The sequence below is a fragment of the Corvus hawaiiensis genome, chromosome 4 (genome assembly GCF_020740725.1).
Source record: "Corvus hawaiiensis isolate bCorHaw1 chromosome 4, bCorHaw1.pri.cur, whole genome shotgun sequence".
Lineage (NCBI taxonomy): Eukaryota > Metazoa > Chordata > Aves > Passeriformes > Corvidae > Corvus > Corvus hawaiiensis.
The window spans coordinates 34,400,461-34,428,407 of record NC_063216.1 but is presented as its reverse complement, the minus strand read 5'-3'; the positions used below and the strand labels follow the sequence as shown (position 1 = coordinate 34,428,407).

At 38.0% G+C, this 27,947-nt stretch overlaps 1 protein-coding gene across 4 annotated transcripts in view; it reads left to right on the top strand.

Annotated features, from left to right (window-relative positions):
• Positions 1 to 27,947, top strand: part of VEZT (vezatin, adherens junctions transmembrane protein) — a 60,321-nt gene that overhangs the window by 17,918 nt on the left and 14,456 nt on the right. For 2 of the 4 annotated variants that reach the window (XM_048300250.1, XM_048300253.1), the window contains exons 3-11: positions 2,671 to 2,760; positions 4,924 to 5,099; positions 7,552 to 7,827; positions 13,211 to 13,348; positions 17,407 to 17,554; positions 20,352 to 20,683; positions 21,321 to 21,514; positions 25,657 to 25,757; positions 26,923 to 27,130. In XM_048300250.1, coding sequence (XP_048156207.1) covers positions 2,671 to 2,760; positions 4,924 to 5,099; positions 7,552 to 7,827; positions 13,211 to 13,348; positions 17,407 to 17,554; positions 20,352 to 20,683; positions 21,321 to 21,514; positions 25,657 to 25,757; positions 26,923 to 27,130 — 1,663 coding nt within the window. Of the gene's footprint in view, positions 1 to 2,670; positions 2,761 to 4,923; positions 5,100 to 7,551; positions 7,828 to 13,198; positions 13,349 to 17,406; positions 17,555 to 20,351; positions 20,684 to 21,320; positions 21,515 to 25,656; positions 25,758 to 26,922; positions 27,131 to 27,947 lie in introns of all 4 variants that reach the window. The other 2 variants (XM_048300249.1, XM_048300252.1) reach the window with 1 other exon arrangement.

The following is a 27,947-nucleotide window of genomic DNA, read 5'->3' as shown; positions in this document are numbered from 1 at the left end:
ACTTCCCATTTACATCTTTCCTTTCTCAGTCATTTTCCTAGACTGCTGTGCGTACCCGAATGTTTAAATTGTTTATACTGTCACACCTTAGATATGATGATATTTTATCATTAGAGCAGAGCTGGTCTTGGTGCAGCTACTGAGGGTCGTGTTGGGGCTAGCCCTCAGTAGCTGTGCAGGTGACCTGATGTGGGATGGCAGAGGGACCATCCTTTGCCTTTGCTGGGGCTCCCACCCACTTAAGGCAAGGTATTCAATGTGTAGCATTATCTTCTTCTGAAGTGCACAGAATTTCTCTACAAAAGAAAAATAGTCCCTAGAATTCTTTTTTAGATTCAAATTAATTTATCTAAAATGTGTATGTACTATGCTAGTATTTTTTTAAATGTTAGGAGTTATGCATCTTTTTTATTTGTTTACAGAGAGTTTGACTGAGTGTTGTTCTAAAGCTGTAAGAAGAATACTCCAGAAGCATTGGCAACATGACCTGACTTGTGTGTTGGTGAAAGTAGTTTTACTTGTCAGTAACACTCCCAGTGGGAATGCAAACTGTGAGACAATATTCCAAGGATCCGAATAATTCATTGTGTTGCTGTACTCTGTTGGGTCACAGCCCAAGACAGTGGGTTGTCTTGCTTTGTATTTTCAAGCACTGACTTGCCTGTTGAGTGTTTATGCAAGCTCAGATTTTTATTTTTAAACTCAACCATGGAGAATAAACTAAAAGATTGCTTAAGTAGCACACTAGGGGTTTTTTTTTCAGTAACTCCACAGTCTAGTTTAGTAAGCTGGTAGAAGTTTAAAACTATCCTTAGTGTAGCTTTAAATGTTCATTATGAAAATCCAAATACTTACAAAGGCTAAGCAGTTGAAAATGATAGGCTTCAAGAGGCATAGTCTTAAATTAAATGGATGATTCTTTCTGTACCCTGCTTTCAGTGTACAGGGAGGAGTACTTCGCAGTGAAATATGTCTGAAATTCAAATGCAGAGCAAGACCTTTGTTTATTTGATTTCAATTTTCTAAAAATTGTGATCAGAAAATTTTATTTCCTTTTGCACCACTCTGTAAGAAACTTGAAAGATAATCTAGTGCTGCAATTAGTGACAGCCTTCTGACTTATGTCATTGCCCTTGAGCAACATCAAAATACAATCACTTGGATTTATTCCATAGTCTCAAGTGTGAATTGCTGGGGTAGCTCCTAATAAGCCACAATTACGTCAGTGTTTCAGGAAGAGCTATCATTATGAGATCCCTGTTACTGGTTTACTGCTCCACTGACCTAAAAACTTGTGGCATGGATCTCAAAATCTAACTGTACACAGAAAGATGAGACATTTGTAAAGAAAAGCTTGAGTTAGATTACTTAAATGGGCACCAAAATAAGTTGTTTCAAAAACTGTGTAGCATAAGGGCTTTAGGGTGACAGTTCCTGATATTAAGGCTGTTCTGCCCTGGCTGCTGCACCACACTGGTCACACTGCCTTTCAGAAGGCTGTCAGGCTGGTCACAGGTTAACTACAAAACTCTCAGCTCCTGTTGCTTGGGTTAAACAAACAAGAAGGGAATAAAAAACAAAACAAAACAAAACAACAACAAAACCAACAAGAAGGAGAAACAGAAGCTGTCACCTTTTATACATTGAGCTATTAGAATCTGTATGGGGTTTTGTTTTATTATTTTAAAACAGTATGCCACAAAATGTAAGCTCTTCACAATTAATTTTTTTTGGCATACATTTTATTTGGTTGTATTACATGTCAGCAGTCTGAAGATTGAGACAGGGCCTCAGAATTCATGAAATATATATAAGTAAATATTTTGAAAAATACTTCCTGTCAGTTTAGTCTGAGGTAAGTAGATACAACGATGTGTCAAAAGCTGCTTTTTTTTTTTGTTCATTGAATGGCTGCAGACTGAAGCAAAACCATGCATCTATTCAGTTATAATCTGTCATGCATCTTGTTTTAGGAAGATACATGAGTAGAATGTGTGATGACTGAGAGGGAGTCCCTCTATTATTGGCATTTGAAGTTATGTTTACAGCTCAGACAAAAGCGTGGATTTATAGGTTGCATGGGAAGCAGCATATAGACAAAATACCTGGTGGCACACACTGGTGTGGACAGGGAATTTCTGGGGCATTTTTTCTTCTTACCATCACTCTTCCTGCCTCTATTCACAGCTCCTCTGGAATCTTGTGCTCAAGCTGCAGTGGGCTGCTGAGGAGAGGTTGTCCCTGTCCCTGTCTTTTCACTTTTCTTCAGCCTGTCAGTCATTTAACCTTCAGGTTTTTTATCCCGCAGGAGAGAGAAAGTCTTTCATATCAATGCAGTAGCTGCCAACTTGAGATCAATCTAATCTTAGCTGTAGTTATTTTTAGCAGAACAACATAACAATCTTTTATGCTCCAAATAAGTGGAGTTACTGAAGGTTATATTTTATTCTCTTGTTCACAAGCAAACTGACGGGAAGCAGATGTTCTCTTAGTGTACTCTGAAGTTAGGCCAGACGCAGTAAGTGAAACTTCCTTACAGGTACTTGGGTCTGAGTTAACAAGAAAATCAAATGCAGAAATAAAAGCATTGTCTGTTGTTATTTATTTAATTTTGGCTTTGGTTTTTTGTTTGTTTTTATTTTTAATTGGAGTAATTTCTGTTCCTTTCAGCAAAGCATCCTGTCAAAACTAGTTGAGTTTTTTAGAAGCTGGTTTCCTTTTCCACAGTACAAGAAAAATGATGACATACTTCACCGACTGGTAAGTGATCACTTTTTTTTATTTTTCCATTTCCTTTCCTAATCCACAGGTCTTCCTCTGCTCTGTATCTCATCCTGTGAACAACATCTTTGGTCTGTATTGCTGGGTTCGGCTCTAAGAGTTTTACTTATTCTTTAGATAATCCTTATTCTGGTTTTCAGTTACTGTGCCGAATTGGGCATAAAAGGACAGGAACAGTATCAGTAGCCAGGTTGAAGATGTTCAAACTGTGGAAGATAATAAAAAAAAAAATACATGAGAAATTAAAGAAATTCTTGAAAGCTGAAATGAGTTTAATTGCAGTATGGGTACCCCTTTGGTGGAAAGCAGTGGGGAGACGCTGGCTGAGAAAGTCCATGTGTTGCAGCCTAGTGCCTTGTAGAGACCACCTAAGACAGAAGGTTCTAGAGCTTCAGCTGAGTATTGCTTCACCCTCTGTTTCAGCTTGTTAGTTCAGGCCCAGCACCACCACAGTGCGGCTGTACTGGCCCTGGACCAATTCTGGCCTCTTTGCTTCTGCACTGCTCTCTACAGGGCTTCTGCATTTGGGAAAGGCAAATCAAACTTTGTTTGCTCTTTCTCTGCAGCACTGCTTTCCAGTCTGGGCTTGTCTCAGATCTGCTTTAACTTGTACCCAGCTCCTTCACACTCCTAGTATGGCTTGCAAATGTCACTTTAGTCAGACTGTTCCAGAATCTAGAATTTTGATTTGTTTTTTTCTACTACAATGTAGGGATGATGTCCTCAAATGGAGTTTCAAAAGAAAATGTTAAGCAGCATGAGAAATTAGAATTTTCCACTTCTCACAGAGTTCTGCTGTATCTCAGTTCTCCTTTATCTCAGGAGGACAAAATTTCCTCTGAAAATCTCTCATCAGTGATCTTTGATTGACTTTTTTCTTCCTCCCTCTTCCCTATGAATCGAGGGTATTATCTTAACAGCAATTTTTAGCCTTACTTTCTTGAGATGAAGACGTAACCCAAGAACATGGAAAACATGTTTGTCCTGCTGCATACTACAGTAGAGTTCTGAAATGACACAGGATGCGTCGGAGGAGGGCAGAGTTTCCTCTTGCACACAGTCCTGAAACAAATGTTTTCCATTAAAAGTAGAATGAAAGTTATCTGAGGTGACATCTGTGCATGGAATTAAATTTCTAAACTAGCTATCTTATGGTTTCATAAAGAATCTCATTCTGTCAGTGACAGAATGAAACAGATTTTGTACTGTGAAATGTCACACTTGTGTTAAAAGTTTCTATTAGAGACTTCTCAGAAATATTCTCTTTTCTCTCCTGTAATTAGCTAGATGCAGAGATGCACATGTTCAGTGTTCGCTGGGTTTTGTTATGGCATTCTTAACTTGAAGTAATTGTGGTTTGGTGCAGTATTCAAATGACAATTTCAGGGGGCTTCTCTGATGGTTGTATTTGTCTTCAAGAGTTGTCTATTTGTCTTCAAGAGCTATAGTTGGGGAAGAAAGTAGCAAATGCTTATGGCATCAAATTCACAAATAAGGAACTCCCTGAAATTTATCTGGAGTTTAGCAAGTGTGAGGTCTTTGGAGCCCCATGCTGTTTCATGCTTGGATTGAGTTCCCTTGGGAAAGGTACAGAATCCTGCAGGAGAGTACTCCACTGCCGTGGCTTCGGGCTTCAGTCCAGTGCATTGACCCTACTGTTACTAAGTGTCCACAAGTGACTTTTTGTTGACTAATTTGCAATATCTCTCTTTCTTTCTCTAAGTTTTGGTTGTTTGTTAATGATGTAAATGATGTCACGACATTTTAAAAAGAAGTATTTTCTGGTTTTTTTAATGATCTGATAGATACAATACCTCTCTGATTCTTATGCAAATATATTGGCATACTCTGTGGCCTGTTTCCAGTTATTGTTACTATCTAGGTCAGATTACAAAGTCAGTGTGATGCATCCTGCAAGCCTGAACTGCTAGGTAGTGTGTGAGCTTTTAAAGCTAAACAAGTTTAATAAAAAAGTAGCTACTTGTGATATATCTGAAAACATTCCTGTACTCTGGGAACAGATTGTTGTCAGTAAAGTGTAGTGTGTGTGGGTGTTTTCCTTGTTTTGCTAACTTAATTTTAAGAATTTGCATATTCTTTACTAATGCCTGTTTTTTCTCCTGCCCATTTCTATGTGGTAAGGATGTCGGATTTCGATTTGACACGCTCCGTACCATCCTGCAACAGGAAGTTCTGCTGCAGGAGGATGTGGAACTGATTGAATTCCTTGACCCCAGTATCCTGTCTGCAGGGCAGTGTAAGCAACAGGAAAACAGGCAGCTTCCAACGCTACGCTCCCTAGCAACTCCTAATATTTGGTATTGTATTGAGGATATCTACTGTTATATTCACTGAGAAAAAAGCAAAAAATATATTGTGCATTCTTGAGATAAAATGCAACATTAAAGTAACTATATTTTTTCTCACGTCCTTGGGTCTTTATTCTAATAGTCCCCAGATTTTTGTATAAGCATGTTTTTTTTCATTGGGCATTTTGTTGAAAGAGTGAATTTTAATCTGAGATAACTACATGAGCATGAGTGAATACTCCCAAACTGATATATTCCATAAGGAAGAACTAACATAGCTGATTAGTTCATTAATTTCTGAAACTATATAGAGGTGATTTTGATAAATGAGACATGATTGTGAAGACTGAATTGTAAAGTGTTTATTTTGGTGTGGTCTTCATAAAATATGTTGTGGGTGGGGGGAGGTGAGGTGGGATGTGCAATTAATTTTCAAACATAGAATATCAGAAGAATAAACTACAGAATATTTTAGTAAGATGCATTGAAGTCAGCAGAGTTGTGGAATTCACTCAAGAATACTGAAGGAGCTGACTGCAGCAGTATCTGAACAGCTACCACCTGTATTTAAAAAATACCACCAGTGGTTGTTCTGACAGAGTATCTTGCTTGGAAATGCGGGAATCAGTAGAAAAAAATATTGCATAATATGGGTCAGTGCTATTTTCTCATACATAAACTAAAAAGTAGATGAAATTATTATAGAGTCACACCTCAACTGTTTAAGTTATGTTATTATTGATGCTCTCTGCCAAACAAGAGAACTTTTGAAACAGATTTTTCTGGTCCTAGCATTATTCAGTTTCTTTAACTTTCAGCTGATAAAGTACACTTACAAAATTTGTGAATGTTGTTCACCTTCCAGATGACACCAAGTTTGTGTTTTCATAGACTAGAGGTCAACATTAGCTTGGAGAAATACCTTGAAAACGATAGAAAATTCAATAAAGACAAATGTTTACACTTGGGAAGGAAAAGTCAAGTTAATAAACACCAAGTGATGAATAGCTGGGTACGCAGTAGTACTCCAGAAAAGGATCTGCATATTGCTGCGGTGAATAGTGTTAGAATGTGTACGAGGTGGTGATCAGTCATCATTTGTTCTGTTCAGAAAAGGGAAGGATAGGAGGAAGAATAATGCAATTAATCTGCCACTGATTCAAACTGGGACTTGGGGGAAATCTTTTGAATTCTAAGGATACTTAGGAGTTGGAATAGCTATGGCATGGGTTGTGGAGTCTCCATTTTCATCTTTGGTCTGTCCGTGATGATCTGGGTCAACCAACCAGAAGCTGAAAATGAACAAAGTGAGCTCTTGAATCCCTTCTAGTCTTTCATTGCTGTGATTTATTTTATTTGTGGGACTTTATTTTTTTAATGTACCAAGGAAGTTAGAGACTGTGTCTGTCCCTTTTATAGGTAGTTACATATTTGGAATATTTTAACCCTGGACCTTTACTGAAACCTGTCAGTAACCCTAAAGAGTTAACACTTGTAAAGCTGGTTGAAATTTGACCACAAAACTGTCCAGGAAATAGAAACTCAGAGATTGTGTCTTATTTTAGAAATGGAAAAATATTCCTTGTGAATACTTCTGAACCTAAATGCAGGATTCACAGCTTTAAGGGATAATGGAAAAAACTGTTTTTCATTGAAAACATTCTGGAAAATTATAGTTGTAATGCACCTTGAAGCTGGTATCTCATCCATCTCTCTGAAGACTGTGATTATTTTACAAAAGTGGGTAATAATATATATGAAACACAGTGTGTTTTCTAGCAGTTACTTATTTATGTTGAATTTTTATAGAGGAAAGTAACAACTTTATAAGCTTTTTAAATGTCTTTGAGAAATAACTGAGATACTAGGAACTCTATTCTTTAAGGATTTTCAAAAGGTGCCAAATTATTTTAAATGATTATTCAAGCTATCTTTATAAAATTGTGTTAGAAACTAGCGGTGCATTGGTGTCCAAGCTAAATGAGTCAGACTCTAGAAAAAATACAGCTGGCACTACTTGAGGGATTTGCTACCAAAAGAAACATGCCCTTCCCTACTGTACTCTTGAACCTGGAAGTACAGATATTACAGTTCCTACACGCCCTGGCTTATAATGCTGAGTAGTCAGGTTTTTTTCTTTTTTTATTTTCTTTTCTATTTTTTTTTAAGTCATATGTGTTAGAGAAACTGACCTTTCAAAGTGGTACATTACTCTCCTACTCAGGCTGTAAAAAAGCTGAAGAAAGGTTTCCTTAGAGTATACCAGCCAAGTAATATCATGTATGTATTCATCTAAACCTGCCACCTAGGAGTAGTTTTCAGTGTTTACAGCTCCCTTCAGGACCTACATAAAAGCCCCATAATAAGATGTTGTAATCTCAACTGTAGCTGAAAACTTTGTGATTTTCCCACTTGTTTGCCCTCAGTAATGTGTGGTTGGTGATACTGTCTCTCTTTGCAGGGATGTCTCGCTGTTCCTTGCCTTTGTAAGTGCACTGCTTATGTTTCCTTCGTGGTGGAAGGAATCATCATGGCTGCTGTGCGGACCAGTGCTGCTTGTCTATGCAGTTTTTAGAGTGTGGGGCACATGGAGGACAGCCAAGCTGCAAATGTCCCTGCGAAAATACTGTATCCAGCTGGAAGAAACAGTGGCGAATAGCCGAGCTTTCACTAATCTCGTGAGGAAAGCTCTGCGACTCATTCAAGAGACCGAAGTAATTTCCAGAGGATTTACCCTGTGAGTCTGTATTTCACTTTATTTAATGCACAGATCCATTCAAACCAGGTGTTGTCTAAAATTGTCTCATTACACTGTCTCCCATAACAAGTGGAATTACTGAAAAACATAATACTTAAAGGTTTTCATTTACATAAAACAGTGTAATTACCATTCATACTAGAAGTATGAATTCTAACAACTCAGTGTTAAAACCCTGCATCCTGAAGGTGAATTAAGTCTCACAAAACTCATACGCCTTCGAAATGTCCTGTGTTGCTAGCAATGAAATATATGAACAAATGGACTTTGAACTAAGTTAGTTAACTATTTTGGGGAGTCATTTAGAGAGTTTTCTCTTACATTACCAATTCTATGTAAATAAACTGATCTGCAAGTAATCACTCATATTTTAGGAAACAGGATGACATGAAAACCGTTCTATTTTTATTTAACAAAGAACAGTCTGAAGTAGTGAGGACACAGCAATCAGCAAAGACCATCAAACATCATTTCCCACCTCAAGTAAAGTTAACATTAGTTAACATTTTTTTCTTGCATACAATTGTTGAAACATTTAGATTCTTAAATTATTTGCTCTCTTTCACTTAAGAGATGCAAAAGTGCTTCTGATTATTTAGCTCTTGTAGTTATTTGGTAAGTTTTGCTTATTTGCTATGTGAAAGGACATCAGAAATTGTTCAGTGTATGCAGTGACTCCAAAGCCAACAGGCCTGTTTCTGTGCACTCTCATTGCCGTGGATGCTTTTGCATTGTAACTACCTATGGTGAATCCAGATCTGTGCTAGTTCTGCTTAAGGCTAAAGGAGGTGGGAAACACCAACACCTAAAATACAGTCAACTTCTAAAAAAAAAATCAAAAATTCCCTTGCGGGCACCAAGAAGATGTTTATCCAGTAGTTGTGCTAGACCAACTATTCTACATTCAGACACATGTTCTTACATGCAAGTTTGCAACTTCAGACTTAAAATTTTGGATTAATTTTCTAGCTTGAGATACCTTCAGTGTACTTCATTGAAGAAATGTTTCATTCCCCCTTTGGAATGCATAAGCATGTCTTCAGTCTGCCTAGCTATGTGATTTTTGTTTTGGTCTGTTTTTTTGCTGAAGAAGCATATACTTGAGCAATAGGCAGTCTTATCTTTGCAAACGGGTTCTTAAAAGAAATTATTGTTCAGGCTTGTCCAAATTACAGATGAGAAAAACATTTGGATTTTTGCCTAAGTTTAAGCAAACGAACTTGTGGTCAATGTCTAAATTGCTGCTGCCTTGTTCTTTTACTACATATCTTAGATAACAGATTAATAAAAAACAGACTGGTCTTTAAGCTGATGCTTGATCTAATAGCTTCTTTACTTGAAACTTTGGCAAGCTTTTCAAAAGACTTTGACATATGGATGGAGTGGGAGAAGTCTGAGTGTGCCAGCATCCTCATTGGAACAACTGGACAGTATAAAGAAGTCGGTGCTGTACAAGTTTTGGGTTGGTTCAGCCTAGAGGGAGTTCTGACTCGAGAGTGTCCTTTTCTTCCTCCACATATGCAAGAGATGCTGCTGCACAGGGCAATGTGAAATTCTTTGCTTTGGGTAGCTCTTTGTGTATGATCCAAAACACTAGTTTTCCCTTTTTTTTCTAGAATTTTCTACAGTAAACCTCAGCAGAACAAAGTTTAGAATGTTTTCCTGTCATAACATTGTCAAAATCTTAGTGCCTGTTTAGAAAGAGTCTCATGTCAATAGAAGTGGTTGCATTTGAAAAGTTACTGAGTCTCCTCTTGTGTTATTTTACATCCTTGAAGGAATGAGATTTCAGTCAGGTACATCATCCTGGTGAGTGCTACATATGCAGCTGTTTTAAGGTACTGCTAACTCAGCATAGTTTGGCCTGTGCATTGACCATATTGTGACTGGAAATATATTGAAGCTGTCATTTAAATAGTACCAAGTTCAGACTTCGACTGGTTGTACTTAGCTAAACTCTGACAGGGCAAGTCCAGGTGTGCAGCTTTGGCCTGAAGTTCCTGGTGCTCCTCTGCTGGTTTTCCTCCCCATTACATCATCCATTGCTATTCCCATAGGCTAATTTACATATCCATTGAAACATCTATGGCTTTGCTTTATTCTACTCTATCTGCCCCTTATTAGTTGATACTGGACTGTCTCTGTAAAAGGTAGATGAGGTTTTGGTCAGTTGTCTGTAGGTTAAGTGGTTTACTACTGTGTGACAGTGAGTGCTATACTCAAATATTCAAACATCCTTTTGCCTTCATTCCCCTCCCACCCAGTAAAACTGACTGCAGCCACACAGATCAGGAACTAAGAACTTGAGCAGGGAGCTTGGACTAAATGGCCTCCAGTGGTCCTTTCCAATCTTAACTATTCTGTGATTCTGTAATCCTGTCAGGCTTCTCTTATATTAGTTGCTCTCAAAGACAGCTGGATATTCTGATTCCAGCATGGCCTTTGGAAGTGTTTAGCACTCTGTTGGAATTTCAGATGTGTCTGCATGGTACCAGCTCTGTGATGCAGAGATGGCCGAGACCTCAGCTGGGTAGCTTGGACTACAGGAATTGTGTAGCAAAGGTAGGGCAGTGCTCTACTCAGGCAGAAGGGCAGTATTTCTGTCTAATTGCTCATTTGCAATTAACCAAATGAAGCCTGTTCTGCAGGGTAATGAAAGTATGCCCATTGTCTTGCACATCATAAAACCAGACTGAAGGAATACATAATGAAAGGCTGCAACAATAAGCAGCAAGTGTTTTTCCTTTGCCTGTCACCAAAAAAATTAACTTCTTTTCCAAAATGCTCCCTTTCTACTGTATTTTAAACTAGAATTAAGCTCTAGGAGCTTAATACATATGGAGGTGCATTAGCTCTTTATAGAACTGCTTTCATGCCAGAGTGCAGTAATAGGTTTTTAATAATGTTAATTAATTTTTATTAATTTTATATAAACTTGTTAAAAGTTGAAAGCCAATTTAAGATTTGGCTTGTAAAATTAATGAATATTTTGTTGTTCTATACAGTAAAATGGGTTTGGAGCTGTAGTAAAGGGGAAATTCACCCTTAACCTTTTTTTTCTTCTTGCTACTTGTGGCTGATATGCGAAGCTGGTAACATTTTGTAAGTCTAATTAAAATACATAGAGAATAAGAGAGAGACTTTTTACAAGGGTGTGTGGTGATAGACAAGGGGGAATGGCTTTAAATTGAAATAGGGCAGGTTTAGATTAGATATTAAGATGAAAATTCTTGACTGTGAGGGTGGTGGGACACAGGAACAAGTTGTTCAGAGAAGTGGTGCATGACCCATCCCTGGAAGTGTTCAGGGCCAGGCTGGATGGGGCTTTGAGGAGCCTGGTGGAAGGTGTCCCTGCCCATGGCAGGGGGTTTGGAATTAGAGGATCTTCATGGTCCCTTCCAACCCAAACCATTCTGTGATTCTGTGAAGATAAATGAAACACTAGGAATTTAGGGATATGACATGCCTGACAGATAGACATATCTAATAGATTCTACTAATTTAAATTAGTAGAATAAGGAAAAATTCTTTTATAAAAAGCACTGAATCAATCTGTTCCAGAAGGAAAGCAGATTGTTTTGCTGAATACTGGCAGTACGTGCTGTGCATGAGTTACGCTATATGTGTTCTCTATAGGAGTTGGAAAAGTCTGCATCACTGTAGTAGAACATAAATCTGTGTCTCTCTTTTATGGTAGAAGAATTTTGCTCCTTTTCTTTGAGCTTGCTTCTGACAATTCACATGGGGCTTAAGCCTACAAACTGATGTGAGCATTTATATATAAATACTTCCATTTGTTACTTTCAAAAGCTAGGGAAAGGTTAGAGATTGGCATGTACTGCATTACATGCTGTGTTCCCTAGTGAAAGATACAGCAAGGCTAGCATTTTAAATTTACATTTAGAAATGGAAATGAACACAGTTTGTTTTTATTTTTTCTAGATTTTAAAGTAGTTATGAGATGTCATATAAACCATTTTAATAACACATAATTTTAAATGGCATGCAGATATTTTATATTGTATTTCAGCTAGCATATTCAATATATAGCAATATTTGGCATGATTCTGCTTGTGTTAATGGTGTTAAACATATTGATATATGGTTCCAGCCTTACTCACTGGGTGGGCTGCTCTGGTTTTCATATTTGATAGCGAAGGCCACAGGCTATTTCCCTTTCCAGTCAATGTGCAGCACAGTCCAGCTAAGCACATGGAGTAGGACTGTCATTTTCTCAGTGGTCAGCTTTTTAGTCAGATGGACTACAGAAATAGTTACCAATGCAGCAACCCACCTCAGACTTACCAGGAACCCTGTATGCTTTTCCCTTTTAAGTGACTGGACATGAAATCACCACTGTGCCCTGGGAAAGGTGAGAGCAGAAGCAGGCTTCCAGTCCCAAATTAATTAATCACAAGGGATTGTCCTGTTGTCAGACTACGTTCATTCCTGAGTTGATTCTAGTAAAAACAGGCCCAGCAAGTAGAGTGCACCTAGGTTGTTTCTGGAGTCTCAGTCACAGCTTTGACCTCAGTGTGCATATGAATAGATATAACTGGAGCTTGAAGTTCCACACACCTGTTTAATGTTCACCCAGTTCACATTTCATTGTATTTCCAGATGAGGTGATTTCTTACAGTGCTAAAGCCATTCTGAGGTGTATTCTAATAGGCAAATGGCATTGTTTCTTTTAAATGGTATATTCACCTGAATAGCTGGACACCAAATATACTTTCAAATATGCTTGTGTGATGTATACATTTCATGTGTTTACCTGTCAAGACTCTCACAAACACAGCTGTCATTCATTGCATGATGATAAAATCTATGTCACCACTCAAACAATACTTCTCTTCACCTAGAAAACTTTCTGCATCAGGAAGGCTAAATTTTGCATGAAAAGCTATGTATTGGCACATATTTTTCTGCAAAAATTATTGAAAAAATAAATTTGGATATAAGGAGATATATGTTAAGTACCTGTTTATTAAAATTTCCAAAGCTGACAGTGGGGTTGGAATAGTTTTGTATTCTGATTGAGATAATGTTATGGTATGTCTGTCATTATCTACCATTACTGTACCATTTTGGAAAATTTTAGAGAAAATAAATGTCCTCAGGAGTTTTGCCACGGCTCAGATGAGAACAGAATCATGCTATCTACTGAGGAATCCTGGCTGCTGTCTGAAATTTTGATTAAATACATCATTGATATGATCAATTTTTTTAAAAATTTCATAGTTAGTGATTTGAAAAAGCTTTCTAAAGAATGAAATAGGAAAACTGATGTACTGTTTTTTAAAAATACTTTAGGACATCTGTACAGTTGTATCACATTTTACTTTTCAAGTTTGCTTGACAGGGTCAGTGCCGCTTGCCCATTTAATAAAGCTGGACAGCATCCTAGTCAGCACCTGATTGGCCTCCGGAAAGCCGTGTATCGATCCGTCAGAGCCAACTTCCGAGCTGCAAGACTGGCTACTCTGTACATGCTGAAAAAATATCCTTTCTGTAAAAACCCACCAGTTCAGGTAGTCCACGTTGCCTACCTGCAGTTGTGCCAATGTTTAGTGTCAGGATGTCTAGAAACATACAGTATCTAATTACATGTCTAAACAAGATTGGGACTCGTTTTTGGTTTGGAACATCCTTAAAATTTTTGTCTTTTTGTGTACTGTGCCGTGTGAGATAAGATTCAATGTACTGAAAACATTGTCTCATTATTGACACCTATGCTTTTGGTCTAAGTGTTGATGATGTGTTTAAGAGGCCTTCAGAATTTGGTTAAAATTCCTCTTAGCCATCTTTTTCCCTTGCACCAAAATATCCTCTCCTCTGAACAATACGGCCTTTCAGTCAATATTCCTGTGTTCAAAGGTAAGTTGGTTTTCTTCTACCAAAATTATTTGCAGCAAATTAAGCTTTTATGTTAATGTATATCTCAAATGTATTAGAAAGAGATCTGTCTGATGAACAGAGAATTAAAAATTTTAGGTCACAGCTTTATTCATGGTGAAACAAATTACATAAGCTTGATATGTTATCATTCTCACTTCAGTAGAACTAGAAGTTCAGCAATATTTGCTTGTGGCTAGTGTACCCTCTTTTAATTAGATAGCTCCTTCAGTGAGTACAGTTAAATAATTTTGCCCTAATTAAATTTTGTTCCCATGCAGAAGAGAAAATATGCAGTCACATTTTAGCCTTATACCAGGCATTTTGTGTCAAACTTGGTGGACCAGTAATTTAATGAGATGGAAAGTCATATTGCTTACATTTTGTGTGGAGGGACAGTTGGGTACTAGCAGAAACAACTTAGCATTTTCCTACATCATTCTTACTCTGATTTGTTCATGTCAGCATTGCTCAAAGTCACAGAACAAAATTAGAAAAGAGTATTTCTCTTTTTAATTCAGAATCTAAGGTCACAGTAGGATGCAGTGGCTGAAAGTCTAAACTAGAAATTAGGCACTTTGGGTTAAGTATTTACAGGATGTCGTGCAGACCAGTTCAACAGCTCTCTGCACTGTCCTCCGTTGAATTGTGTGGTAACTCAGGCAGTGCTTCACTCGGCATGCTAGTCTTAAGAGCCTTGTGGGTTCTGCATCATGGGAACCTGATGTAATTATATACAAGCTGGATGGAGGAAATTCTGTAGTTTATGTTACTGGCTGATGTTAATAATCTCATCCTCATCTGATGCAGAATGGTTTGATACTCCATTTCCATTGAACTATTTTGATAGGTAGGACCTGGGCATTGGACTGTGTAAACTTAAAAAGCCTGGATTTTGTTGTAAGGTGATGTTCTTTGCTGTCAAGGCATAAATAGCGGTATTTTTTTATTAGTGATAAAACCAGACATTGGATAGCAGTGTTTTAAACTGAGTGATACCTTACCCCATTAGGATGGAATGCATATAAAGTGCATTCTAGGTCTTTGAGATGCACTGAGCACAGGGAAATTTGCAAATTTCCTGTAGTAAATCTAGTAAAAACTTGTTCCTTCTCCTCTGTAAAGGTTTAGTTATTGCATCATGAACTGTTAGAAAAACATGTAACTTTTAACTAGGGAGAGAGAAAGTTCACACAAGAAAAGAAGTAAGTTAAACAAAAAGTAGTACCCTCTTGGGATTATAAAAGCCTAAATCAGATATCCCATGCTGAAAGGTCTGAGTAGAGACACTTGGGCATTTTTCAGTGCTGTATTTCTTCCTTGACCAGCCAGTTCATCACATGCTTAGCTCACCCCTGGTGAGCAGGTGTGAATTTTGTAGAAGAGCAGCTTGGATTTCCCAGGGATCCTGTGAGGCCCTCGTGTTAGGTTTTTAGATGGGAATGTGCTTGTGAAGACTAAAGTATAGAAGTTTAATTGTTACATACAGGGATACATCAGCATTCTTGCTTTTCTATAGGTAAATAAGAGTGTCTAACCTGATAGAGGTTAGACATTCACTGTACAGATATTTTATTCTGGATTTGACAGTTCATTATTAAGTAGCTTTGCCTTCTCTTCTTTCAAGCTCATAAGGCATGCAAGTTAAACGATTGAAATATTTTCACAGAGACATAGAAAAATTTAACTAATCTAAGATAATTACTGTATTTTGGCTTTAATGGAAGACATTAGGGCTAAAAATATTTACTACTAGATCAAAGTGCTCGAAGGAAGTGCATTCCTGTATATAATGGTGTGTATATGTCTAAACTTTCTAAATGTTTGGTCCTTAGGAAGCTAATGGGGGCATGGGATCAGTTCTCTGCTTTCATCTGTCACATAGAAATGGGAGTGGAAGGGCTGCAGTAGAGGAGGGCAAGGCAGGAGGTGCAGGAGGCCACTGGGAATCCCTGGCTAGGACACAGCATTGGTAAGTGGCTCCTTGGTCAAACCTCTCATTTGAGATGTTGCCTGGAATTTAGTTTTAGCATGACTTAAAAATCCACACGTGTCCAAACTGCTTTTTGTGGCATTCATGCTGTTGGAAATGCCATGTTGCAGGAAAAGGCTAACAAGGAGTACAAGTAGTTTCTAAGATAAGTGGTCCTGAAGGATTTTGACCTGACTTTTCAGTTTCTGATGGAGTTCCCATCCTCGTCCTATGTGCTCCCTCTGCTGGGCGTGCTGTCAGGTTAATTTAGAATAGACACCATTTATGTGAGCCAGCTGCTGGTGACAGCAGTAATATTCTGATCCTAATTGATTTACATTGTAGGGTTTTGTGTGAACACTTAATAGGCTTCTTCCCCTCTGGACATTAGGGATAAAGGAGGGAGAAATGTGTTTGCTTAGATCCTGGACGCTTCGCTTTACTGTTTCCTGGGACACAGAATATTACTTTTTCATGCAATGTTCTTCTACTCAATTGGTAAACATCTCTTGAGCAAATCACTTTTGCGAGTTCAATCCTTTGAGAATTTAGCACTTGGAAAATTTGGGTGTGAAAGTGGATGGAACTTGTAGCTTCCCCAGAAGACATTAGTTGGACAAGAGACAAGTGCTTCTAGTTGGCTTTATGTGCAAGAGATGAGAGCATTCAGTTTCTAGATCAAACTGTAAATGAAAAAACTCATACTTTAAATTTAGAGACCATATTTTCATTAATGCTTTACAAATATATATATTTCTGTGGAACAAATGTCATTTTGTACTTATGGCCATAAGTTTAGGTTTCTGTTTTAAAATGAATTTTACTATTCTGTGACTGGGGTACTATCAGAAAATGTGGAAAAATCTTGAACTGTTCCTCCCCAGCCTGAGGTTAGCCTAAAATTAGTGCTGTTTTAAAATAAATGCTGCCTAGTCTATGAATTATTTTATCTGTCTTCTGGTATCAGTTATGTTGTGCTTGCTTCCTACTTTTTAAGCATTTTTGAGGACTAGAAATGTACATTTTCCTACTGAGATTTTAAATGTGCTGAATGGTGTTGATAGATACCAGTTTGCCGTTCATCCTGCCAAGATCATAATGTCTTTACAGTGATATAATCAATAAAGTTAATGGTATGACAGTCAGGGAGCTCCTGTTCTTCACAGAGCTTTCTGCAGTGTCAAAGACCTTTTACTGTAAAGATCTCTGAGCAGTCCATCCACAGACAGAACTCTCAGCGAATTCACATCCTGAGTTTAGTCTATAACACAGGCTACCTTTAAAACTTAAAATTGCACAGTTGTTCTCTTTCCTCTGTTAAATATGTGATTTCTGGTTTAAGATTGACATGAACTATCTCTTGGAAACTCAGTATTTAAAAGTAAGCTGCTTCACTCATAAGGGATGCAGGGATTTTTCATCAATCTACTTTGTTTCTTTTTATGTGTTTGTATTTAGACATCAGTGTTTTGTCAGTGTCTTATCTCTCATCCTTAAAAGAGCCTTTAAAGCTTGTGCTTCAAATAAGGATTGTGAAACTTTCAATTAGACAGGATTCAGGTGGATTTGGGATGAATGTATGTGCTTTCATAAAAATTGCCTGGAATAAGAACCCTTATTAAGCATTTCTTTCCTTTTCTGTGTGTTTAATGCAAAAGTGGCTTTGTTTACCACCTTAACTCCAGCTAAACCTACCCTCTGAACTCGGAGAGTGACAACGTGACCAGCTACATCTGTGTGGTCCCCTTTAAGGAGCTCGGTTTGGGACTGAGTGAAGAGCAGGTCTCCGAAGAGGAGGCACACAATCTGACTGATGGCTTCAGCTTGCCTGCACTCAAGGTAAGCTCTCCTAGAAGGACTTAATGCATCCATGCAGGCTCTTGGTGAAAATCTTTCTGTTGTCATGAAGTCCTGTGGCTTGTACATCCTAGCCTGTAGCAACACACTGAACTGAGGGTAAGGTGTAATCAATTAGCCTCTCATCATGTGTTTCTACATTTATCAGCATTCAGGTGATTTCTTTGTGCATGTAGAGAAAGAGAAGTTACTCAATACAACATTAGGATTTTTTCTGCAAATCATGGAAGTTCAAGTCAGTGCTCTATAATCAGCTTGATCAATCCCCTTAAACATGTTTTTTTGCTCTCTTATTTCACCTGATCCCAGCTGAATAAAATAATTTCCAGATTTGTACTTCTTTTTTTATCTAGTCTCGTGACGTGAATAAAAAGAGAGACATCAGAAGACACAAATTAGTTGTAATTGCCAAAGGGAGTAGCTGCATTTAGTCACACTGAGGAGTAGAAATCATAAGCTTGGACCCCTGCTGCCATCAGCCAGTGTGGTTCTTTGATCTTTGAAAAACATTTAACTGAACAGAGTGACAACCATATAATGGCCTTTTATCTATTTTGTTTTGAGATATTAGGTATTTTTTATTTGCATGAGTCAATTGGAAGGAAGATCTAATTTGAATGCAAGTCTTCTGTACTCTAATGGTCCTCTGCCAAGGCAGATCCCTTTTAACATTGTTTTTTTCATCGAAAATTCCATTATTGTATGACTTCTCTGTTTCTATGGGGTTGCCTTTTGTTGCATTTTTTTCTCCTAATTTACAGACCTTGACTTCTTTTGTTCTGACAGTAAATGCTATCAGTAATAGTGATTACTAAGATTTGAGGCTTTGTTTAATTAGCTGTAAGCTAAGAGCTACAATAAACAGGAGCTTTTGGGATTTTTTTTCTTGCATTTCATTAGCTGAAGTTCTAATTGCAACCATGTAAGCCTGCTAATTTACCCACTTCTTTTTAAGCAGAAGCAGCCAATCAGAGGTGCCCAAGTTTGTAAGATTAAGTCTTTGTTTACCTGCAATTTGCAGTAATTTAACTGAAATCTCTTTTAGTTAAGCTGGTTAAGATGCTTTCTGGATACAGTTAAGCTCACAACTAGTAAATCTCAATTTATGGTAACTCATAACAGACAGCAATGTAGGCTGGGTGTGGTATAGCTGAACCAAGCTAAATTAACATAAATCAGTCCTAAGCAGATTCCTGTGTAGGTAATAAAATACTTTGATAACCTTGGGACATACTTGTGTGGTGAGCCTTCGATGTATGTGCAGTCCTCTTCAGGTTTTTTTACTTTGAGAGAACTTGTCTTTATACTAAAATGCAGGTCATGCTAAGCCATATGACAAATGTAGCATGTGTCTTTTGGCTAGTTTGTCCTTGAAGTAAAGCAATTTAAAGAGTGAAAATTTTTCACTTGAGAAAAATATACCGGTTTAAGCTGAGGAGAGCCAGTTGGATATTTTGTGTAAGTGTCAGCAAAAATCATCAGTAGTCATTGGCAGAGCAAGCTACTTGCAACCATAAATACATCTGAAATTTCCTTTTCTCTTGTCGTCGTGCCTTTTTTCAGGTAGGTTTTTGATTATTGTTATCACTTCCTGAAGTCCACTATTTGTGCTGCTTTTTCATTGCCTGTGATTTATGTCTGGTGGAAGGGATTGGTCTTCTTTTGTGCTTATTACAGCATGAGCTCTTGACTTTTTATCCAAAGCACCACACATTCAGGGACACTTGAGAGATTGCTGCCCATTTGTTTGCTTTGTATTCTTGCACCCAGCCAAATCAGTCTTGCATGTGTGCCCCAAATTAATTTCATGTTATTCATGTATTCTTTTTTCTCATGAGCATCTTTTGTAAATTTCTTTTGGAATATTTTATCAGTTTGCATCCAAGTATTTTTGACATGGTGAGTAAATATTTTGTCTTCCTTGGTCTGGAATGCTTGCGAACAAGTTTCAGTCTGCACCTCATAATCACCTACAGCTGATCCCTTTTAATAAGGGCCATTATTGCAGAGAAAAGTATCATAACCTTTCCTTTTCATTTTAGACATAAAAGGTGCTGCTGTTCTGTCATGGTCTACTGAGCAAACTTCTCTAAAATAAGAAAACATTTCATTTCATTGGAAGTGGAAGTTCTCAAGAAATTGAAATTGTGGGCTGCCTTGCTCCCAGATGGACTGGCCTCTTTAGTACCATATGTAACATTGTGAATCAATTCATTTCTTAAAAGCCTTTCCTTCCTTGGTGGTATTGGTGGAATTTCTTACTTTGGCTGAAAAAAGAAATAAGTTAGCAGCTCAAGTTTCTTCAGATGCAGAACATTTTTTTGTTGAGGTACAGTGCAATTAGGCTTATGTTTCAAGGTTGGGTGTGGGGCAGTGCAGTAGTTATTAGACTGCAGAAATGACAGCTTGGCCTTAGAAAGGGAAAAATGTCTTTGCTGCCACTGGAATTTTGGCAGCCCTTTATGAGCTGTAGGGTATGTAGAGATTATAGCAAATAATGAAACTGGCTGATGAGAATATGAGGTTTTGGACTCCGACAACTTTCTGAGCATAATTGCATTTAATATCCTTCATCAAGGAATTAACAGTCACCTAAGGTTCACAAGATCTGAACCTCCTGTGCTCTGGAATACCCTTCAAAAACAGTCAGCGATTTTTGCAGTGTTTCAAAGTTCCTGCTGCTGGCCAAGGAATGTTTTCCCATGGTGTATCTGTACATTTACTTTGGAGGCTGACTGCCTTCCCAGGTGCACAGAGCTAACCCTACCCTGTTTTGCAGGTCCTCTTTCAGCTCTGGGTAGGGCAGAGTTCAGAATTCTTCAGGAGGCTGGTGCTGCTGCTCTCCCCAGCCAACGCGTCCCCCAAGCCCTTGGTGTCCCCGGAGCGGCTGCCCCACCACATCCTGTGCGATGTGACCCAGGGCCTACCTCACACCCATGCCGCCTGCTTGGAGGAGCTCAAGAGGAGCTACGAGTTCTATCGCTACTTTGAAACTCAGCATCAGTCGGGCTTGGAATGGCCAGCCAGGACAAAGCCAAAGTCCAGAGAGCTGAACAGTCTCCAGACAGCAGTACGCAGCTTGCAGCTTCATCTCAAGGCACTGCTCAATGAGTAAGTTTACACATGAATTAACAGAATATGCAGAAGGCTTTGGACTCGAAGTTCTTTGGGTTGTCAGCTTGTATCCCCAATTAAAAGCAAAAAAGGCAGATACATACAGTCTTTGTGATCATAGCCATATCTTTACACAGTATGGGCTCAAAGATCCTTGGTTTACTATGGAATCTGATATTTTTCCTGGGTATTCTCTGAGTATCTGGTGAAAATTTGAAGATAAGCAGTGCACTAAGACTGTGCCTTGCATTTGTCACTCCCTTATAAAAAATCTGAAAACATCATTATCTTCCATTGGTTTTGCAATATACCAAATGCTTTATAAGGACATTCAGCTCCTTATAAACTACCTAGTAAATATCCTTAAAGATTTGTCACTTGGTGAAACAGTTGAGACTCTCCTACTCCTTCAATCTTACATAAAGGAATTACTATAACAAATGCAGGTGAGCAATGTATCTTGATGTAGAAAAAATTATTTTAATTTTTAAATTTTGGGGCATCTTTGAGGAATTGACTGAGTTAGATTCTTAAAACTTGAAGAAAATAACAGTATATTATGTTAAATACTTGAAAGAACAGTGAAGTCACATATTTATTATTACTTACTGCTGTTCATCTCCTCATCACTTAGGGTCATAATTCTTGAGGATGAACTTGAAAAGCTTGTTAGCACTAAGGAGACACCCGAGTTGACAACAGAAGCCCATCAGGTTCTGGAACAAAAACTAAAGTTCATTCAGCCTCATATCCAGGCAAGCAACAGCTGCTGGGAAGAAGCCATTTCTCAGGTGGAAAAAATGAGTGGAAGAAATCCAAAGAAAAAAGGTAAATGTGAGAGATTAATTTAGCAACTAATGGGATACACTTCAGAGATGAAATTGGCGAATGGATCAAAGTGTTCAGCCTGTATATCAGAATTTTAGCTGAAGAAGGTCTTACGACCATACACTTTGAAAAACTATGTCCTTATGTCACAATTTTTCACTGTGATGGCTTTGAAGCTTTTGTTTCAGCAAAAAATGCAAACATGTTAACTCAGTCTGTTAGACCTGTGGATTCAGATGGTTATGTTTTCAGGTTATGATCGTGGCTTTTTGCCTTTGATTGGTGAGTCACCTGTGAAGGGGTAGGATTTGAATGACTTGCCCCCAAGATCGTCATTTATTTACTGCATTAACATTATGCCATTAATTGAAATGATAATGGCATTGTCATGAAACTTTTTTGACAGTCACATTTCCTGGAACATTTTAAATTGTGGAGGACATGTTGAGCATATAATACCCATTTACTGCCTCTCTCAGAGAGAGTGAGCTAATCTTTGGTGTTCTTAAAAGTCTTAGTGAACAGCATATCCCAACATCTTGTTTGTTGTCTCTCTCCTTAGGGATCTGTACTGCCCATGCTGTTCTTGTGAAGCATAACCAGCTTAAATAATTGAAGTGAACTTAGGCTCTCCTGACATGGAATTGAACCTGTAATTTCTAATCTTTCTTTTTTCCAGGAGCATTTTTACTGTCCTAGGAAGGCACAGCCCAGCATCTGAAAAATGCTGGTAATGGAGACTGCACTAGGAAAATTGGAGGGAACTTGGGGTATCAGCAAGTTACCTACAGAAATCCAAATCTGAAGTGCACTATGCTCTTAATGATGTATGGGTGGAATATCCAATAGATGGATAAATATTGCCGTGGGCCTAGAGGCAGGCAGGCCGACCTTGTTCATGCTTATGTCAGAACTGGGAGCACTGGGAGGCTTCTTGCAGGCTCTGTGCAGGTCCAGACATGGTATAAACAAACTTCTGTACTTAGCCTGATAGTGCAGTCTTACAGCTTCCCCCCCAGTGCTGCGTAAAACAGCCTGTGAAGATGTTAGATGTAGCCTGATACATTTGCATGTGCTGACCTGTTGTGTTTTGTTGATGCCCTCCACAACCTGCAGTTCCACTGATCTTTTTTCCCCTTTCCTTAAAAGTTCTTTCTAGACTACACTAAGTATTTTTAGTTATTTTAGTTTTATTTTTACTTTGTATATAAATTTCACAGCAGGCATTTTTATTATAACTTGCTTCCTTTTAAAGTTCAGTACAAAAATAACCTTGTGTGTGATCTAGAAGGAAGGGATTGTGTGGGAAATAAAAAATAAAATAATGCTTCACTTTTGCCCACTGGTTTTCCTGGAAATGTGCTGGGATTGAACCTCTATTTTGCAACAAGTTTACTGAACTACTCCACAGGAGCTGCTTTAAATTATGATGGTCATTGAAAACTATTTTTATCTGACAACATTTGACTTTCTTGATATATTTCTAAGCCATCCAGCTTCTGTGAGTTGACCTTTTCAAGCTGTACATGAAATCAAGTTCAATTCTTTTGCTGTCTTTCTACAGATTTTAACAGCTGGTCTGTCAGTCATGTTATGTAAATTACTTCAATAAATTGTCTCTTTTTTTCAAAACTTTCTGAAAGATCTTTGGGAGAAGATACCTTCCTGTTGAAATAATATAGCAGCTCAGCACATCTTTTATGTTTATGCATTATTATCCAAAACTAAATCAGTCTTTTGACAAGACCTGTTTCAAGAACCCCATGGGCTTAGAACATTGTGTCTTAAGTGGATGCCAAGCACTTTTGCTCCAGTACATCTTTAGTTCAACTAACTAGTTCAGCCAGTAGAGCATCTCTATAAAGAGGTGAGTCTCTTTCAGCAAGCACTACATGCTTCTTGCCCTGAATCATGATGTGTCAGAGCTGGCTTGTTACAGGTACCTTAAACAGCCAAAGCAAAGCCTTTCAGGGTAACAGATTGAACATTCACACCCTCCTGTCAGGCTGTTGTTGATGGTGACACCAGCATGTATCATATATTTTAGCATATGGTTCCTTCAGGGAATGCAATTTGGCTTCTTCCTTTACAGGAGTTGGTGTATTTCTAGAATCAGTGCCTGTACTCACTGATCCTGTCAGGTACACAGCAGAGCCTCAGACCAAGTGGGGCTTTAGCTCATTGAAGGGAATTCACCTCTATTTAAATTCCTTGGGCAATGATGGACCTATCTATCATTCATCTACATGTACATCTTTGCTCATTTCCTAGAACTTTCAGCTTCTTCTCTTTATTCTTTCACATTTTTTCATCACTGATAAAACTAATATACCACTTAGACCCTCAACAATTTAAGCATGCAGTAATCTACTGCTAATATTACACAATGGAATGTCCTGTATGGTTAGTTACAGCATTGTATTAATGATCTTTGAAACAATGACCATCAAACTGTTTAGATTCCATCCTTTTTCCTTTTAAACTGTCTCTATCTTTGCAAATGTACATATCTTTTTTTAGATCTTTATAAGAGCAAGGCCGTGGTACTCTGCTGCAATCTCACCATCCCTAAGTGTTCAGTGTATAGATTAGAAATGGAAAATAGGGTTAGGTGGGGCTTGGCCAGGTCATTTAACCCATTTCCCTTCTCAGGGGTAAATTAGTATTTTTGAGTAAATGTTGTTTGCCTGTTCCTAAAAAACTCTCTTTAGAGACATTTTCCAGTATTTCCAGGCATCTATTCCAGCACTTAACTCCATTACCAGTAGAATGTTATTGCTGAATTAGAAGTACCTCTTGCTGGAATTTAAAAGCACTGCTTCTGATCCACCCACAATGGAAATCCATTTCCTCTTGATGGCTCTTACATTCTTGAAGACGATTATTATGTTTCTTTCTGTCTTCTCTACATTTCTCTCAGCTCTTCCCTGATGACTATACTTTATTTAGTCCTCTGATCATTTTCAGTGTTTTCCTCTATACTCCCTGTAGTTGGCCCACTGTATTATTGAATGAAGGGGCCCCAGACTGGGCACTGTGTTCCATCCACAGCCTGATCAGTGCCAGAGCAGAAATGCTATTTCATGTGCCTAACAGTCAGTGCTGTTGCTTGTATGTCCTGCTTTGTAGTGTAGCTTTTTGCTTGCAGCAGAATAGAGTTGATGGTGAGGCTCCTCACCTCTTTCTCAGTGGTGCTTCCCAGTCAGTTGTGATGTATTTGTGCACTTGGCTATTCCAAAGCACAAAAATTTGCAGCCACTGTCACCAAACTGCTGGATCTGAAATCCACTTCAGCCTGGCTTGTCTCTCTGATTTTCCAGTGTTATTTTTTATTCTAATGGTGCCCTTCAGTATTCTTGCAGATTATCCCCATATCAGCAGATTTAATGAGATGTAACACTTTTATTTCCCCCATTGGAAATAATAGAGAGTATTGGACCTGAGACAAATCCTCACTCAATGTATTCTAGTCTGAAAATGGTAACCATGCTGTGGTGATCCAAGAGGCTGTTCTGTGCACCTAATAGCAACTTTTCCTGGCCTATGCATTTTGCTTATGAGAATGTCAGGACACCATGTCAAAAGTCCTACTGAAAACAAAATGCAGAACATTTTTGGTTCTTTCTAAACATAAGACCTGTTACTGCATTGAAAAATTAACATCTTCTATTTTCAACAAATCCACACTGGCTGTTACTTGTCTCCCTGCTACCTCACAAATATCTTCCTGTAAACTTTCCTTAATTATTTCTTCCAGTATTTTTCAGTTATTTGAAGATGTTTTAGCTATAATTTTTTTTTTTTAAACTTGCGAAGAAAGTCTCTTCTCTGGTTTTACTGATTTTGCTTGCAATCTGCAGGTTTTCAAAGCCTATAAAATTTCTGAGGTTTCACTGTTAGTTCCACCGTTAGTGGAAGTGTTTCGGCACAAGTTCCATTGGACCCAGCTTCTGTCGAAACAGCCAAGTTACTTAAGTGCTCTCTAACAGTGTTGCAGTGTAACCTAACCAGCCTTCTCGCTGTTTTTTTATGTATGCAAATCCTTCTTATGAAAATACCTGGACCCTGCCTGAGGGAGTCAGAAACATCTTCCAATTCTCAAATTAATTTTTTTTAAATCCCTTTTCTTCTTTCCCCTAAAGGCAAAATTGAAGTTTCCTGTGACAACCTGCAGCATACTACAGTACCTTTAACACAGCCTGCCATATACATAGAAAACAAAGATCCAATCCCTGAAGAGCAGGTAAAAAAAAAAAGAAAAGGATAATTTAAAATAGTAACTGGGGATCATTTGCTGTATCCATTCTTTTTTTCAGTTGCTTGTGCAGTGACCTTGTTGTCTTGCTGAGACAGACAAGTAAGTGGTCAGTGCCACTTCAAAATTGGACTTGTAGAAAAAATTTGTGTATATTCCTTTTGCTGTTCCATGGGGAGGTATTCCCCATCCTGGAAAAAAGAGCACTAGTATTCATTTCTTGTAAATATCATTAGAAAGTGAGTGACTAAAGGAGAGCAGCAGCACAAGTCAGAGTAATAAATAAAAAACTGAGAATTGCTAAAAGGCAGTATATGAAATAGAGTCCTATTTGCATATTGCTGGATAAACTGACACAGCTGCAAAATGACAAGCTCGAGCACAAACCGTCCTGCCTTCAGTTTGCTTAGTCTCTGCATTTTTGGATACCTTTTTACTGTAACAGTAAACAATTTTGTATTGTTTGAGGAACTCCTGGGTGATGGTTGGGCTGTCTTGAAGAGAGGCAGGCCTCCTCCATCCCAGAACTGAGAGCAGATGCATTCTGAAAGCACACTGAACACCTGTGTTCTGCTCTGTCCCTCCCTTGCTTCTCCCCCACATATATTCCCTCTAGATGTTTTTCCATATCAAAAAGATGGGACTAATTGCTTTACCGGTTATTTGTTGTAACATAAATGCTGCTTTAGTTTTTTTATGCTTGTGATCCAATATATTTAAAATTGGAGGAAAAGTTTGCTATTCTCTATATCCTCTTAACAAGGATTTACATACGTTAGGTTAGCAAGATGCCTGACTACCAAGAATTGGTTATGGTGTAAATTTTAAAAAAATAAACCCACATCAGCATTGCTTATTTCCACCTGTAATTATGGAGAAATGGACTCCCATTTTCAAGGTATATCCCTTGATCCTACTTGTGTATGAAGGTAAATCTCATTAACCTTCAATGAGTGGGCTTGCTCCAAAATCATACAGATTATCACCCAGAGCAGTGTCAGATCCATTGGCTCTGCTCAAACAGGGCTTCATCCTATTACTGTGGTTGGCTTGTGTTGACACCACTTGATCATGAATCAGACTGTAGGATTGAATTCACCCTGACAAGGATGATCAAGAGTTTCCTTCTTTCTTTCTTTCTTTCTTTCTTTAGGAACTGGAAGCATATGTTGATTATTCAGATACAGATAATGAATATAAAAGGGAAGATTTTTACTGCTTTTCCCAAGAAGAAATAGAGAGACAAGAGCGAGAGAGACAGGAATCTAAGAGGGTGTTACAAGAATTGAAATCTGTACTGGGATTTAAAGCTTCAGAAATTGAAAGACAGAAGTGGAAACAGCTACTATTCAGTGAACATGGTAAGCATTTCTTTAGAAAATTAATTCCTTCCTTAGAAAATATAGGTGTCTGTTTGTCATGAATTTCGGATTATGTTAGAATTCAGACAGTGCTTAGCTGTAGTAGTGTCTTTGATAGAGCTGTGTGGTCTTAGTTTGTCATTCCATCTCTATATTTTAGCAATCATTTTACTATATATTGAAAAGAACTTGGATAAATGGGAATTTGGCTTTAAGCAAAACACTTGAGCTAAAATACTAAACACACAAGAATATTAAGACAGCATAAAAAGAGTTGTCAGGCTATAAACCATGCAGATTGAACTGACTTTCTTTCATGGCTTTCCAGTAAATATGAATTTTTACCAGGGTGCATAAATAAATTACTTTTCAGAATTTAAAGAAACCACCAGAAATTATCCCAGACATACAGAAGTATACAGGTTAAAGTGAAGAGCTAGACTTTGAAATATTAGAGGCTCATAAAAGAATAAAACTGGCTTTTGTTTCCATGGGAGAGTGAATGCAGAACATCTTCACAACCCCCTCCCTCCAAAACCATCTAAGAAGAAAAGTTCTTTCAAACTAGCCTTTACTAACTCTGAGGGCTGCTGGGTACCTCCATCCACTTGCACTTGAAAAGAGGAATATGAAAATTTCTCTTGCCTCAACAAGACAGTTTGTCTGTTACAGCAATAAGACTGGATACAACTTGATTCCTCCCACTGCTTGAGCTATTTGATTTGCTGTCTTTTAAATTGGCAGTAGTTTTTAAAATTTTTTAATTTTTATTTCTTCCTCTTAAAGACAGGTTAGGAAAAGCTCCTAAAAAGTTCTG